The following is a 17,240-nucleotide window of genomic DNA, read 5'->3' on the forward strand; positions in this document are numbered from 1 at the left end:
CTAACACTAGCTTTTAAAGTATGTCTGTCAAAGATCATTTCTGCTAGGAAAGGGACAATTTGCAAATAAAGAAATATCCCTTCCAAATTATATAATAAAATCATTACAATAAGATCTCGGCAGGGTGAAAAGTTCGACAAATTAAAAATGTAAAACAAAATAGCAGCTTGGATTTCTTTTATGCTCGGCAGAGATGGGGTTTCATGTATACACCGTATGCATTCCGTATGCATTTGTTATACTTCATTTGACTATAGAGAGGGCAAGGGAGAGACGACAGCAGAAAGAAATATAAAACCGAATACGGTGGATGTATGTATATATTTTTAACCATTGTACTATTTTATACATTAAGTAGCCTTTATAAGCATCACTGTCGCTGTTGGCACTGAAAATAATGATGTCACAAACACAAACCACAGGTTATAAACATAAGTACCCTTATTTGTGTAAAAGAAAATCCATATTTCTGGTATATTTACTCATCTAATCAGGTTTTAGATAGATCTAATCAATTAAGTGTGCAAAGAAATGGAGCAATATGAAGTCTGAGCAATGAGAAAATGGGACAATGATTGCCGACACCCACTGAGAATTGTTCAAGCGTATAGGAGAGCTATTAAAGTAAGCTGGTTGGCTTTACAATCCATTTATGCGATTCAAAACTGAATTTCAGCGGAATACGAAGGTTCGTTCTCTTTCTCTTTCTCTCTCTGTCTCTCCCACGGAGCTATTTATGTGTGTGTGTGTGTGTGTGATTAGGATTTTTAACGTAGCTTTAACAATTTTTCAGTCATATCGCTACGATGTCTGCAGTGTGGCAGTTTATAGTGATGTCTAGCACTGGGGCATCATGCCGCAGACATGAAGCATGATGTCCGACACAGTCACATTACCCTGACACCAGGACGGCCAGTCCTAACTCTAACCTCTTAATGCTGAGCGCCTAGCGAAGCAGTTGTTATTACCATTTTTGTAAGTCCTGATTAAGTTCCTAAGCGGACGCTCTAACCACTAGGCCACCGGGCTATTGAAGTAAGCTAGCGGTCTTTACAATTCTTTTGGTCGATACAAAACTGAGTTTCATCGGAATACAAAGGTTCGTCATCTCTCTCTCTCTCTCTCTCTCTCTCTCTCTCTCTTACACACACTTCATAAATTCTCTCAAGATATGATCAAGGTAAGTTAATTACCATATATTACTATATTTTTAACTAAATTAAAAATAGGTTTAATTCTTTTTATTTTTTTTATTATTTAATGACACATTATTGCAAAGAAATAATATTCTATAAAAATATTGAGGTTTATGTCTCCAGTTTGTAGACTAAAATATATAAAAACAATGAGTAGTTTAATCTTCCTGTCTGTTGTATCCACTAAGGTCTAGAAGTTCTTAAAAGTCTATTACATGAATTAAACTTTAGAAACTAAATTTGTTTGAAAAAAAAGCATGCTCTACACTGGTGAAAGTTTTTAACATAACTAAAAACCGATGAAATCTGATCGAAGCAGGAACACACACACACACAGACACACACACACACACACACACACACACACATATATATATATATATATATATATATATATATATATATATATATATATATATATATATATATATATATATATATATTCAGAGGAACTTCACTTGTCTTCTGTAGATCTATCTGGCTGTCTCAAGATCGGTTAACAACAATTTGCAAGAACCATTCAGCCGCAACAATGAATTTTGCTAAAATTTTTGTATGTTTACGTACATGGCCTTATTACATTTTCAGGGCATTACTGTCGTCTTTTATTTATTTATTTATTTTTTATTTATTTTTTTATTTTTTATTTATTCATATTTTAAAACTTTGGAGGTAGACAATTTTTTAAAAATAAATAAAACATTGTTACCAGGATTAAGCATAAACCGCTTGAGGCAGAAAAAATCTGAAATTTAATAGTGATATTTTATTCGTATGTAGATGACCTAATTAAAATTTCAGCAAATTTCATGAATTTGTTTATTATTGAGTTTTTACACTTTTTTTTTTTTAACTCTTTGGGCTTCTACTTTTTGAATGCAAAACCTTGCCAGAAGTACTAATTAAGAACAATTTTCATATTAAAAATGTCTCGCTTTTTCGTATTTATCTTTAAATAAAACCGAGATTTTATATATATATATATATATATATATATATATATATATATATATATATATATATATATATATATATAAGTAAGTGAAAGTAGTGCATATATTCATGATCATTCTCGAGGCATAGAAGTTCATTGGCAAAATTAATCATTTCAATTTTCTATTTTGAACAGCATTTAAATACCCTATCCACATTCTTATCGCTGATAGAATATTAGTGATTTGACTTGGATGTCATACAAGATGCATTGTTCGTTTTTTTCTTTAGTGTTGTTTTTAAAACCTTTTTTTAAAATATTGGGTAAGATTGACGTTATTAACCAGGGCACTTGAAGAAAAAATGCATTTTAAGATCAAATGTCACAGTAAGGCTTATGAGAGAGAGAGAGAGAGAGAGAGAGAGAGATGAGCTACTGTTTCGAGATGTCTGGATGTCTTGATTACAAAAAATACAATTTAATTATAAAATCAGACACTATATAGAATTGCACTAAAGCATTCAATTCTATTCAGTAAATAAGGAAAGAAAATTGGCAAATATATAGGAAAAGGGAATAACACAAATTTTTCTGCATACAGCTACAAACTCAAACTAGAAGCCTGAAGAAAATTTACTTAAGTTATCAAGATAATTGGAATTTTTATTTTTTTAATCATACTCCCTTGATTAACTGCAAGGTTCATCCGCTATTTGAGCGATTGCCCTGCTTTTTGATAATCAATATTAGATGGATACTGTGTATTCGAGTGAGCAGCCATCTTGACTGAATTATTTCAATCGATTTTTGATGTAATGCCTTGTTGTGCACCCTATGGTTAAATATTACCTGATGTATACAGAGACAGATTACAATTTGCCCAGGTTTACGTTCCTGCATCAATGGTTCTTAATCACAATACCTGTGGAATTATAGTACAAATATGCAGTTTCATTGGAAATATGAATATAAAAAGTGATAATACTTTATTAAGATCAATATGGAATGATAATAAACTACTTGCAATAGTATATTAGTATCTCTTTAGAATAGTGGTGTCGAAATGAAAATTTGTGTAATATCCAGTTGGGGAAAAAAATACTGTACAAATGTTGTGGATAATACCAACTTCTAATTTCTTACTTTTCATTTTATGTATTCTGCAATAACACAGATGTCCCTTTTATAAATATTAGTTTCTTGTTTTAGCGGACACGATTTTTTTAATAAAAAAACTAGACTTTGCATGAAATAATTCATAATATTAGACGTTATTATAAGTTTATTAATTCCAGTTGCTTGAGGATAAGGCTATCTGATTTTGATGATAATGAAGATGTCGTTGACGATGTTTATCATCGTTTGCAGTGAGGACTATTTATTTTTTGTTGTTGTTGTGCTTTTTGTTGATTTTTTTTTTTTGTTGTTCATTTTTGTTTTAGGTTTGTTTTGTTAAAAGACAGCGGTGCCCTGGGTGGCCGAGTGTTCTAATCACTGCCATCTCACCTTTGTCCGTGTTGGTCCGAGTTTCGAGTTCGGTCAATGTGGGTATGTGAGAAAGCTTGCCAGTAGTCCAAGTTTCCTCTGACCCTTGCCACCCCATTTTTGATATTTGGACATTTATGTTGGGGTGTAGGGTCAAAGTCCATTCCCTATCGAAAAGTTGGAATTCGCCGACACCATTTGGTGCCGGCATGGGGTAGCCGCGTACTAGACATGTAGGTTGCGAGAGTTGTGTAGTCACGTGAATAGGAATGCAAATGGCCAAATCCAGGTGAAATTTCAGTGACGATGTACTTTCTTCTCGTCTGTCAGCGGATTAAAGACATAAAGAATGCTATGATCGCAATTTCTGAGAAAATAAATCATATTCCTATCGATTTCATGCAGGTATATCTCGATGAAAGGTCGTTCAAGTTTGCTGGGCCCGCTAGTAAACGGCTACCCCATGCTGACAGCAATGGTGTCGGCGAATTCCAACTTTTCGATAGGGATGGACTCTGACCCTACACCCAACATAAATCTCCAAATTTCAAAAATGGGGTTACAAGGGTCTGAGGAAACTCTGACTAGCTTGCCAGCAGCTTCCCGTTGGTCGGTGGTTCTTACCGGATTTGCTCTAATTCTTCCTCCACTATTTATTCTAACCGCTATATATTGCTTATCATGTGCTGCAAACTGATGATAACCCAAAACAACAACATTAAAAGACAGCTGCTGTTATCATTAAGAGTGGAAATGTTCACATCGTCACATTTAGACAAAAAAAAAATTATAGGTACCAAATAGAAGGTATGAAATATAATCTAGTCTATTGATTTAGATTTTCAGCGTCTTGGTATATCTCTTTACTAACATCAATCTAGTCTATATTACATTGGATGGAATACATCTCTGTATATCTACAATTCCTGACCTTGAGATACTGTATATAAAAGCGTAATTTTTCTGCTGTATTTTTTCAAGGACTTTAAATAAATTGATGACTTCATGTCTCGCTCGGTTATATTTTTCTGAATAATCAACAGAGTGAAATGTATCATCAGGGATGGTCCTGGCTTTTAAAAAGCTGTCGCCAAAAAAATCGCCAACCTCAATATTTTGTCGCCAATTTTCAAAAAGTGTCGCCAGAACAAGTAGTGTACATTTTTCCAAGGGTTAATTTAGTCTATTAATGTAACAGGCAATGAAAATTACAAAAGATGGGTTACTTAATTCTTTAATTACAACAAGCATTAACAAAATGTTACAAAGTGTTACATGAAGATCCGTCGCAATTTTAGGGCTGCCCACTTGTTGAATGCAGTTTCAAAGTCTAATTTTTCACATCTGTACGTGCTGATTCTCATGAAATTCTCGAGAGACGAGATGCAGAGTTTATTTCTGATGTCAGTTTTTATGAGGTTCATCTTACTGAATCTACGTTCCCAGTCCACAGCACTGACAGGTGACACCAGTAGTCTATCAGCAGCCCCCCCCCCCCCCCCCCATGGCTAGCTTCACAAAGCTTGTAGTGAATTGCTTCCTAAATCCCAAGAATGATCACTGAATGCTGTATAAATTTTCTCGACAAACAAAATATGATCTCCATTCCCACGAATGAAACTTACACGAGTCAACACCTGGCAATATTGGACCGTATATATAAGCATAAATTCACACCCAATTTAGAGATTCTTTCACTCTTGTATTTTGAGAAATAAATAATTATTATTAATTATGCAAAACTGGTTGTTTTTTTTGTGCTATTTCTTGTTTCGGAGTTTAAGTCTCAGCAGCCGTAACACTGATTGATGGCCAAAGGAAAAGAACAATGAGTAAAATGCTGCACTGGCGACAGACATAATTGTGATTGAGATTTTTCCATTTGCTTTGTATTTATACACAGTAGTCGGTACTTCAAAGGTAATCGGTTTTCTATGAAGGTTCAGCAAAACTATTGTACTGGTATATGTAAAAAAAAAAAAAAAAAAAAAAAAAAAACAACAGAAGATTTAGCCATTCAATTAATTGTATCTGTTCTATTCACGTCTTCAGAAGTCGGTCAGTTGTAGGTATAGTGCGGTAGCATGATTGACTGTATCGCATCATACAGTACTCAGCCCAGATGTCAGCATAAGCAGATTATGATGTAACAATGCACTGTAAAGATGGGGTTGTCAATACGAACAAAGGATTGTTTGTGTAACAGATTGATTCCAATGCATTGCTTAGTCAAGTTTGTGGCTTCCTTTCGTTCTCCCTTTTAATTTATCCAGTCCAAATCTATGATTGTATGTACAAATTAAATAACCAAAAAGTCTGTCGCCAAAAAAATCGCCAGATGGGATATTTTTGTCGCCAATAAGGAAAAAAAATCGCAATTTGCGACATTGGCGAAGCCCAGGACGATCCCTGATCATACACGTATTATTGTTTACGTATTTATTTGTTTTACAGAGAACGTTTATAAATATGATTTAAGATAGAAAAGGACCTGCTATACGGTACAGATTGGAATGTCAAGGCACATCTCAAAAGACCCCCCACACTACGACCCTCGCTCTCCACAAAAATTCTTACAAAAATACTTGCCACTTAAGGCTGCCTGATACTTGCAGTACAGTTACGTAAAATTATAAGGGAAACTTAGGAAAAAACGTACGTAATTCTCCTTAGTGAAACACCCGTAATCATGTACGACTATCGTTTGTAAAAACTTAAGAAAATCTTGCGCGTACGTTATTTTGTGAAACGGGGCCTTGATTTATTCAAATTTAATTTAGAAATCATGACTGTCAAAATGGGCCGAGTCTGCAGTCGACCCATTACAATGTCGGCCTATTACACATTTGATACATACTCTGTCGGCCCGTACCATCCAACAATCTTATTTTCGGCAAATGTGTGTTGTCTTTTTGATGGCGGGGGGGGGGGGACCAGACAGATGTGTTTTATGTGTAAGTATTTCCCCACAGATATGTTGTTTGTTTTATTTTAAAACAGAAATTAGATCAAAAATCTATTTAGATTAAATTTTGACGGAGTATTTTTTTAATTATAAATCTCTAGTGTTATCTATGGAGTTGTTCTTCCGAATAGGTTTCAGTCACCTACCTCGAAATCCCTTCCCTAGACTACAAGTAGACCTTGGCTAAAGGTTACCTATATCCCGTGTGTGCTATATGAGTATATGCTATATTGAATGTATGCTATATATAGTTTTCGTGTAGGCATAGCCAGTTATTGTCAAATCGTCCCCAGTTGTCTTGCCGTCCACATGATATTTGGATCAAATTTTAGCTTTATATTGATTCATTTAGTTAATTTTGAATTTCGGCGAAGTACGGTGTAATACTGGTTTGATTGGGGAAAAAAAATTCCCTGTTGTTCATGTGTGTGTTAATCTGTGTCGTTCTTCGCATAATTGATATACTGATTGAGGTCAGCTGTGCTCGAGTTGGGGTCCACACTTTCTTTCTTTATTTACTTGTATTTCTCCCGACTCGAGTTAGGCCGCCTCTATTTATTTATTGGATTATTGTCAAAGTTCCAAAAGGTTTTAATGTTCCCACAAAGAGGGGATTAAGTGTACAGTAAGGGAGCTGTACAGTTGAATAGGAAAGAGATAGCAGAGAAAAATACACGAGAGTCTTTGTTTTTATGTTATGCATGTAAGTTTTCCTACCTGGGTTAGCTTATCAAAACTCTTTCATGAGCCTGTTCACTTCGCGTAGCGCCATGTGACATAGCCCAATAACGTCATTATCTCGTACTTTCCCCATTAAGGATTCTTGTCCCTCCCTGTTTTTTTTTCATAAGTATTTAAACTTTCCCTAATCCAAAAGAATAAGTTTAAGGTACAAAAGTGTTTATGTATTAGTTAGAGTTTAGATTTATTTTAAAATTGTTACATTTATGATTATCATAAACTCATTTAGAGACTCCTTTTGCCCCATGAGCTAGAGAGCCTCCGAGTCAGGGAGCGAGATTGGGATCTCCTGTCCGGTTTTAGGAGACATCCATAAGGGGTGTCCTCCGAAGCGCCCCCTCCTGCCCTCCTTCTCTTCACCACCAGCCCCCAGGCCCCAAAACTCCCCCAATGAGCCATGAAATTATATTGTGTTATGAAATCCGAAGGAGTCTAATTAAATTAGGGTATTATTATAATTAAGTTTAGTTTTTATAGTTTATTATTTTTAAATTGTTATAACTTAGCCTTATTAAATTTTTTATCAAAGTTGCCGTCTTATGTATAAGTTAAATTTTAGATTTATTTTAAATTTGTTACATTTATGATAATCATAAACACATTCAGAGATTCCCGTTGCCCCATGGGCCAGAGAGCCTCCGAGATTGGGATATCCGGTCCGGTCAAGGTGACATCAATTAAGGGGTGTCCTCCGAAGTGCCCACTCCCGCCCCCCCCTCCTCACCCCAGCCCCCAGGCCCCAAAAATCCCTAAATGAGTCATTCAGTTATATTATGTTATGAAATCCGAAGGAGTCTAATTAAATTAGAGTATTATTATAATTAAGTTTAGTTTTTATAAAATATTATTTTTTAATTGTTATAACTTGGTCACATGCCATCATTGTTTTGGTTATATAATCCGTAATCTTCCTTATTAAATTTTTATCAAAGTTACCGTCTAAATATAGGACTTGATTTCTTCGGTATTTCTCCTTCTTATGGATTTCCATTATTAATTGAATTCTTTCATTTTTCCTTTCTTCACACTGTGCTATAGCATGATATTTCTTAAAATTAGCTTTTATACACATAGGGCATTTAACAATTGTTCTAAGCATTCTACTTCTGAGTGCAACTTCTCCAGTTAGCCATGCGTTATGTAAGTATTTAAATATTATGCTTTGAATTTTTGGTGAGCCGGTGCTGGCCCAGTGCCTCCAAACTCTATCCCAATTAACGGAGATATTTTCTTCTTCTACTTTAGTTTTGATTCTAAGGGTTAAATTCTCCATTATCCAATTATAAGTTTTCTTCGTTTCAATTTCCCATAGTTCATCAACATCCCTATATTTACATAAAAGTTCCTTTATATTTCTAAATTTTTTTTGGTACTTCCAGTCTTTTTGACTAACTTATTATGTTTGTATATATCACTTCTATTCCTAATGGTGAAACCAAACCAAAATTATATAAAGCTTCCCAAGGAGTTTTTGGTTGGTTATTTAGCCTTTTAAATCTATTTAAAATATTGGAGCATTTAACTTAAATTGGGCTTGGTAGGGCCAGCCCTCCCCTATTCTTGGCCCTATATAGCGTTGAATTTTTAACATAATGTGTTTTAAAATTCCAAATATAGTTTAGAATTTCGTTATCAATTTTGTCAAGTTCATTGTTCTCTACGTCTACAGAATTTAAAAGATAAATCATATTAGAACATAAATACGTTTTTGCAACTTGTTTTCGCTCCATTATGCATAATGGCGTTAGTGCCCAGATTTTGATATTTTCACTTATTTTCATTTTTACATATTTGCAGTTTTCCTTTTCTTTATTTTTCCCAAAGAAGATTCCTTTGGTTTTAACCCTGTCTTTAATTAAGTGTGATGGAGCCCGGGTGGTTTCCCCTCCAGTTCCCTATTTTTAGTATCTCAGTTTTGTCATGATTGATTTTTGACCCCGACGTTTTTCCGAATGATTCGTATTCCTTTTCCAAGTGTTTAAATGAATTGGAGTCTTTAATGAAGTTTGTACAATCATCGGCATGTTGGAGCATTTTAAACTCTTCTTTTAGATTTGGAACTATAAATGTCGAATAACGAACTCGACATTTATAAAAGAGTGAGCGTTAAGTGACTCACGTCTTTGGTCAGAGAAAGTTGTAAAGTATTATTAGTTGATCGAACTTCTAACTCTAAAATGTAGTAGCAACTTTGACTTCATATGTGCTTTGACTCGAGGCCAAATTCGGAACAACTCTTATAAAATCCAGTGCATTATGACTTGCGAAAAGGACCAGTCCGGTTGGCCTTCTCGTCGTGTACTCCATCCTTTTTAAGAGCTGCAGTATTCTAGCCGGTGTCCAAAATTTTATTTTATCAGGACTCTAATATCAAATAATAGTCATGCTTCTCAAAGCTGCCAAATGTATGCGCACAAGAAAGAACAGTCGCAAACAAAACTTAAAAAATTAATTTATTTCAGACAGTGTCGTTAAAATGTGGTTTTTTTTTTTTTAAATGTTATTAATCTAACCGATCTACTAACTGATTTCTTGTGTAAATATTATTTCACCTGATGAGTGTTACATCTTTCGAAAAGAAAAGAGATGAAACTTAAATTGTGTTTTTTATATTTCTTTCAGAATTCTTTACAATCTTGAAGAATGGCCAGTGCTAATTGCATAGGAAAGGAAAAGTCGCTTGGACGAGTGATTGAGCGCTTCGCAGAGAAGTGCGCAATGCAAGGGATTCCGTACATTCATGCCGCTAGATTTTGGTGGTCCCGTTTTATCTGGGTTGTTCTGACGCTTACAGCAATAGGGGCTATGACATTCCATTTGTACCATATCATGAGTCAGTACTATAAATATCCGGTACAGACACAAGTTTCTTTGGGGTTTAGTAATCTGCAATTACCCGCAATCACCATTTGTAATGTGAATGTGTTACGCAAGACAAAGATGAATATATCAACAGAAATGGAGAAGATGAGAAACATTACACTCGAAATGTCGAGTGATCCGGTAAAACATCTCTCTCTCTCTCTCTCTCTCTCTCTCTCTCTCTCTCTCTCTCATGTATATTTTTATGTGTTTTGCTGTCTTTCTTTTATCTTAATCGCTCAGGCAAACCCGGGTTCGTTACCTGGGCGTACCCTTGTAAAAACGCTTAGCCAACATTCCATCTGCATGTTACAGCTAGTAGTGTGTTTAAAGTACTGTTAAAACCAACAAAAACACAACACACCAAAACTCTGCTCGCTTTACACAATAGAAGTCCTTTCATCCGAAAACAGTTTTAAGTATCTTCAAAGTAAATCCATTATTTCCAAAAATAATATGCATACACCTCCATTGGTTACATATTATCAACACTGACATATGCAACATCTTAAACCCAGGATTATATATTGTATCCTTATGGTCGCTGTTATCATTAAGGGTTGCTACAGTTTGGTAACTTAATGGACACTTGTAAAAGTTGTTCAGAATTTCTGGGAAAGCGCATTCCACGTATCCCCAAAAAGCAATGATATCCGGTGTCATTTGGGGTAGACTCCCGTTACAAATATCCTGTTTTGGAATGGTTCTTCAATATTTAGCTTATTGTTGTAACCTGAAAAATAATAGCAGAGTGCGATATCTGGAACTTAATATTTTCTACTAATTTGTTTTCAAGTATCACGGTCGATTTTTCAAAATCGTATAGACACAATTTTAAAATATCTTTTATACAATATTTACTTTTTCGAAGTTATGTTGTTAGACTTTTAGGAATGTTTGCTAAATGTTTGCTAGATTTATTAAAACATTACGCCAGTGCTCGTTTTAAAATATCTTTTCTCCAAAGTTATAATTTTTCAAACTCACTTTTTGTAAGACCGTAGTTGGAGGTCCCAATTAGTTAAAAAAAACTGGAGGCCACTAGTCCCAAAACGTTTACAAAAGATCTGAGACCACTAATCGCCAAAATGCTACCAAACAAACCCTGAAGCCATCAAACTTCTAATCACTGCTCTGTTCACTGTTCCGACTCCTCTGGCCTTCTAAATATGTTGCCTATGTTACCGATCCTTTAGGTTATAGCAGGGCCACAGCCACACAGCAAACTATAGAGAAAAAAAATCAGTACGTATCCCACCACGACCACCAGTTTTGATAATTTCAAAATTAGCTATGACCTTTTTGTCTTTAAATTTCCCACCCTACTGTAAAAAGCGTCTCCCCTGTGGATAGATACAGGAAGGAATCACCTTGCCCACAGAGGGGATCTCTTTTCGTTTGGTTTTATTTTTGTGTCTCTCTCTGCTATCGATTTTTTTCTTTCCTTTCTTATATACACGATATTTTATACGACACACATAATCCTTCAGCAGTACAGAATTTTGCTTTCTTTGTTTGATTTGCATACACGAGATTCTTGTATCATGCATCTCATGCATTGGCCTTATGGGGTAAGTTTTTTATTTTTGGTTTTAGAGATTTTCTTTATTATTTACAAAGGCATTTTTATCTGCGCTGTATGCAATTAAATTTAGGCAGTAGTGTGGTACTCTAATTTTATGTACATAATTATTTTACATGCAAGTGGCATTATACAGAGCGAATCAAATACATGTTAAAGCGTAGTTTGATTGTCCATGTTTCCCATATCTCCAAGGACTTCAGTACAACAGTGGCTATCAACTCAAAGGTTCTTAAATGCACAATACGACAGTAATGTGTCTCTAATCACCTAATGACCACTCATCGCGAAATTCCAATACCACACTTGAATCGTTTTCTCTTGATTCACATTTGTATGGCATTTTAGTAAGCCTTTTCGAGCTAGATATTAGTACTTTAGAAAGAATTATTCCTATCTAAAATTACTTAACACGTATACCTAAAAATATATCCAGAGAAATCATTCTGTTTAGAAATTAGGGAGGGGCAATTTTTCGAAACGAATCCATGATGTCATAAAAGTAGTGAAAGGGGCACCATAGCAACAGTGGGACTTCTATGTTAAAAAGGGTTCCGGCACTCTGGCAGCAAGTCGAATTTAACATGGGGAAATATAATATGGATGGGCCTATAGAGCGACATGGGAAATTTAATATAGGGAATTTATAGCAACAATATATTGGGCCTGTCTTGCGACAAGGGAAATTGGAGAGGGGTGACGTCATGGTACTGGACACTATGGAAACAATGGTAACAATTTTGCAAGTGGCTGACCTCAATCGGCGGAACAGTGTTGCAAGGGGCTGACCTGAATACGCGCTACTCTAATGACAAGAGACAAATAGAGACATAGACATAGAGACTTGGTTAGAGACATAGACAGAGACATAGACATACATAGATTGATCGACATAAATCAATCACACAAACAACTATACAACCGACTAAAAATATTTTGGGCAAGGGAGAATATGCATCTTTTCGAGACAATGGAGGGGCCCTATAAAGGGGCTTTGGGTGTTTCTTCTTTGATACAAAACAACACGCTGATACTAACAAAACTCACTTTACTTTCCATCAATACACAGTGGAGAAAGAAAGGTTTTATTTACAAAACACACCATTACCTACAATCACATCAGCAAAGGAGATAGTGTCTATAATTACACTACTCTATAGTCACACAAAACAAACACTCATGAGTGTAGGGACAAGGGGTTTGCTAAGGGTAAAAAGACACACATACACAAACACACACACATACACGCACGCACACACACAAGCACGCACGCACACAAACACTAACAAAATTACACACACGTACGCGTACACAAACACACACATACACTCACACATACACTCACTACCAATAAACACAAATTATTTTTGGCAACTTGATCAGTCTCTCTCTTCTAGAGATCTGGTTAGCCCTGATAAGGGCTGTTTTGTGAACTCGAAATGCACCTGCTTAATGTTGACACCTTCCAGGCTGGGCTCTGCACACACATCTCCTACTCCAATCTTGCTTCCAAATCACTATTGTTCTTGGGAGTGCGGAGGCAGCTTGAGTGGCCTCATCATCCCAAGACCGCTCCGGTGGCCTAGTGGTTAGAGCGTCCGACTCAGATGCGGGAGGTCGTGGGTTCGATCCCCGGCCGAGTCATACCAGAGACTTAAAAAATGGTACTAACAGCTGCCTCGCTTGGCGTTCAGCATTAAGAGGTTAGTGTTAGGACTGGTCGGCCTGGTGTCAGGATAATGTGACTGGGTGGGACATCATGCTATATGTCTGCGGCATGATGCCCCAGTGCTAGACATCACTATAAACTGCCACATTGCAGACATCGTAGCGATATGACTGAAAAATTGTTAAAGCTACGTTAAAAATCAAAATCACATCACATCACATCACACATCATCATCCCAATCTTCTGTTTGAAGGATTCTGAATGCTCTTTTAACTCAAGACTCTGCAGTGTGCCTGCGGATGTTGTCGCTATTGCTGAGTCTCAGACTTTTATCTCTGTCTCTCCAACTCCTCCTCCAAGTTCTCTATCTGGCAGACAACGACTGTCGGTGTTGGTATTGGTTGTGGCTGACGTTGTGGTGGTGGGGTCCTTACCGTGGGCTTCACTTCACCAGTATGCCTCAGGATGAGGTGTGACAAACTTGTATTCTTCTCCTGGTCTCTTCATTTTCTCCTCCTCTTCAATCCTGGCTTCCTCCGCAATAGTATCCATGGCCAGCTCATCTAACAGTCGTCGAGCATACTCCAGGTGCATTTGGAGCTCCAACAGTTTGGCCATTCTACTAAGGTTGTTTAACTTGATACGTCAACGATGGGTAGCAAGATTGACGAACGATTTGCTTTATATGCCTGAAGCACGGACGTGAAGGAAACTACCCCTTACACAAAAGCTAACAATACTCACATCACCATTCCAACATGGAACGCGCGTACGTTAAAGAAACATTCATGTTTTATTTTTGCCTACAAGCACACTTTATTATCACTCGTACATATAAAAACACATATATTATCATACAAGTCAGGGAAACGAAGTGTTTAAGGCACAATTCTTTCCATCACTTACACACACACACACACACACACACACACACACACACACTAAAACACACAAACACACACACACACACTCTTACAAACCAGGGAAACTAAGTGTATATAGCACCTTTCTATTTTTACCTACAAACACAAATGCACAAATATTTGTCAATTCGATTTCTATCTCTTTTGTAGATTTTTACGTTAGTCCTGAAAATGACTGTTTTGTTTGTAGGTTTGGCAATCTCTTATCTTTTAAGATTGCGTCCTCGTCTGGCCGCAGGATTTCTTACAGGATAGAGCCTGCTTTTTCGGAAGGAGAAGGAGAAATTCTTGGTATCCACTCAACAGTCCACAAAACCTGTGTCTGGCTCCTGCTTTTGCTGCTGTTGCTGATCTCTCTGCTGTTTCTGAACTCTGTATTTCTTGGTCCATTCTTCTTGCTCCTTTTCTATTTCTTCTCTAAAGAGCTCTTCTATCAGGTCCAAAGCAACTTTCAACATCCTGACATTTTCAATCTCTTCAGGCTTTGAAATCATGCATTTCCTGACACGATGCAAATGGACGTGTACTTCGTTCAGTTTTGCTAGTCTTGAAGACGTCTTCACAGGTTGATGCATTAACAATGGATGGTCAGACTGGAGACCGCCCCGCATTATTTGTCTTCGAGCGCGTTCGCGATAGAAAACATTTCTACGGGTTTTCATAGGAACGCTGTAGCTTATCTCATGGCCAGGGATTGAGAGAAGTCAAAGAGCAAAGATACCGATATAAATATTGTTTGACATGGTTGAAAACATTGCGAAGTCAAGTTAGAATTCCACTGATGGAGGTCATTTGGCTATTGATGTACACTACATTTCCTAGCTAAAGACAAGATATATCCATAATGTTTACATCATTTCTAGAAGAGTCACGATCCAAAAGTCACTAAATGTTCTAAGGGATATCCAAGACCGCGTTGATGAAGAAAATACACCCAAAATTGTCCACACACGATGGAATCTGTGCCTTGCAATTTCACATTATTAAGTCGTGTCGTCTGGGCATTTCTTCTCATGAAGTCGATGATGTCGTCTTCCAAAGGCGGTAATCCATACAAATCAAAATACTCCACACTTGTATCGTGGGAAAAGTAGACGGCTACACAGTGGGTTCCTAAGAGATGCTTGTCTGTGTTGATGACATATGCTTGATGGTCCTGAGGTTTAGGATGAGAAAGTTTATCTTTAGCGCACACGACAGGATTCCAGTAAGCGGTGTACGAATGTTCTTCAAAAGGTAATAAAGTTCCCAGGTATCCATTTTGTTTTGTGTTTTCTTTTTTTCACAGGTAACGATACGTCATCAATTCAATCTTGACTGTTTGCTTGTGTGAAGTTCTCTGGAGCGGTGTCTTCGTCGTCTCTTCTGCATTGTCCGTGATGTGGTTTCAGGGAAGCAGGAATGCCTGACTGTGCATCGCCAAGGCATTTATGGGAGTTTCTCGTCGGCCCAAATGTCTTTGCCAGTCTGAAGCAAGATTTTATTTGCCTGCTCTCAATACCGCTTCTATGGGATTTTGTTTGTCTATAATGACATTTTGAAGAAATTATTTGCCTTGCGTCACGGCAAATAATTTCAAGGCGTGCGATCCTAGTGTCACCATCAGTTTCAAAACGGGAGCCACCGAACAAAACACCGATTTTAACATATCTCCTAAACCATGTCCTCGCTCACGAGTGACTCCTCGGTACACAGGATACATGACTCACAAGTCGTTAGAGAATAGTTTTCGAAAAAGGAGTTTCACTGTGACTTTCCCTTTGGGGAATGGAATATTTTGTCCCAGATATCTTTTTATACCAATGCTGACACTGTCGTAATACGACTTACTGACTGGAAAATAGTGAGGATGTACAAATTCGTGGTGAACGTGATAGGTGTTTCCACCTTCCTCGTCATTGGTGGTGACATACTCCGCTTTGAAAGGAATGACTAGCAGTAATGGTGCGGATGTGTGTTCCACCATGTTGTACTCAACCATAACAAAGTACACAAATATCAAATTTAAGCTTTAGTTCATTTCTACAGGGTAACGTAAAAACTTCGCAATATTCATGTTAGTTTTGATGGCTAGTATGAGTGGACCCGTGATCACCTTTTCGTTTTCACCGACGTTTTCCCTCTTCACGGGTTCTTCGATCGTGAATGCTTTTGATGTCGTACACTTCGTCGTCTTCTTTATTGGTCAATCGTTGTAACTCGGGCAAGTAAAAAGTTCCTTTTAACACTTCCCTGTTCATGTCTTCCAATTTATAGATGGTAAGATAACGGCCATGAACTCGTTCGGTAACACGAAACAATTCGGTGGTCCAGTTAGGTAAGTGACGTTTGTCGAAAGTGCCTTTGGTTTTGTAAATGAGCACCCAATCTCCCGTCGTCAACACTCCACCTTTCTTGGGAACATCCATAGTCAGGGACGTACCAAACAGGCGCTCAAAGACGGCCACTTCGTTCTCGGGAGTCACTTCTTGGGTTTCTCATCAGATGCTTCGATGGTAAAACTGGTTATGCGCTTCGACCAGACATCGATGTACGTGAGAGTGTGTTGATGCGTACAGTATTTCCACATGCATTCTTTCAAATTGCGTTGAAAACGACCCACGATGCTTGCTTTAGTTTCTGCATTCTCGGTAGTAAAAAAATGTCTCATTTCTTTAATTCTTTTCGGACAGCTTGGTTAAACAATTCGGTGCCTTTGTAGGTTCGCCATGGAAGAGGGTGACGACCACTTTGTTTCAACACCAGTTTTAGGGCTCGCACTAACTCGGTGCTCAATTTGGAAATCAATGATACGACCCAGCCAAATTTGGAAAAGACGTCGATGACATAAAACAAATATTTGTAGCCACGATTGTAGGTGGCCAAATGAGAGACATCGCTTAA

The 17,240-nt window shown here is 37.0% G+C and overlaps 1 protein-coding gene across 1 annotated transcript in view; it reads left to right on the forward strand.

Moving 5' to 3' along the window:
* The first annotated feature begins 562 nt into the window (after positions 1-562).
* Positions 563-17,240, forward strand: part of LOC149807061 (epithelial sodium channel subunit alpha-like) — an 89,085-nt gene continuing 72,407 nt past the window's right edge. The window contains exons 1-2 of the mRNA XM_089961361.1: positions 563-688; positions 9,944-10,324. Coding sequence (XP_089817487.1) covers positions 9,965-10,324 — 360 coding nt within the window. The 5' untranslated portion in view covers positions 563-688; positions 9,944-9,964. The remainder of the gene's footprint in view (positions 689-9,943; positions 10,325-17,240) is intronic.

The sequence above is a fragment of the Sinohyriopsis cumingii genome, chromosome 1 (assembly GCF_028554795.1).
Source record: "Sinohyriopsis cumingii isolate HCF-2022 chromosome 1, ASM2855479v2, whole genome shotgun sequence".
Lineage (NCBI taxonomy): Eukaryota > Metazoa > Mollusca > Bivalvia > Unionida > Unionidae > Sinohyriopsis > Sinohyriopsis cumingii.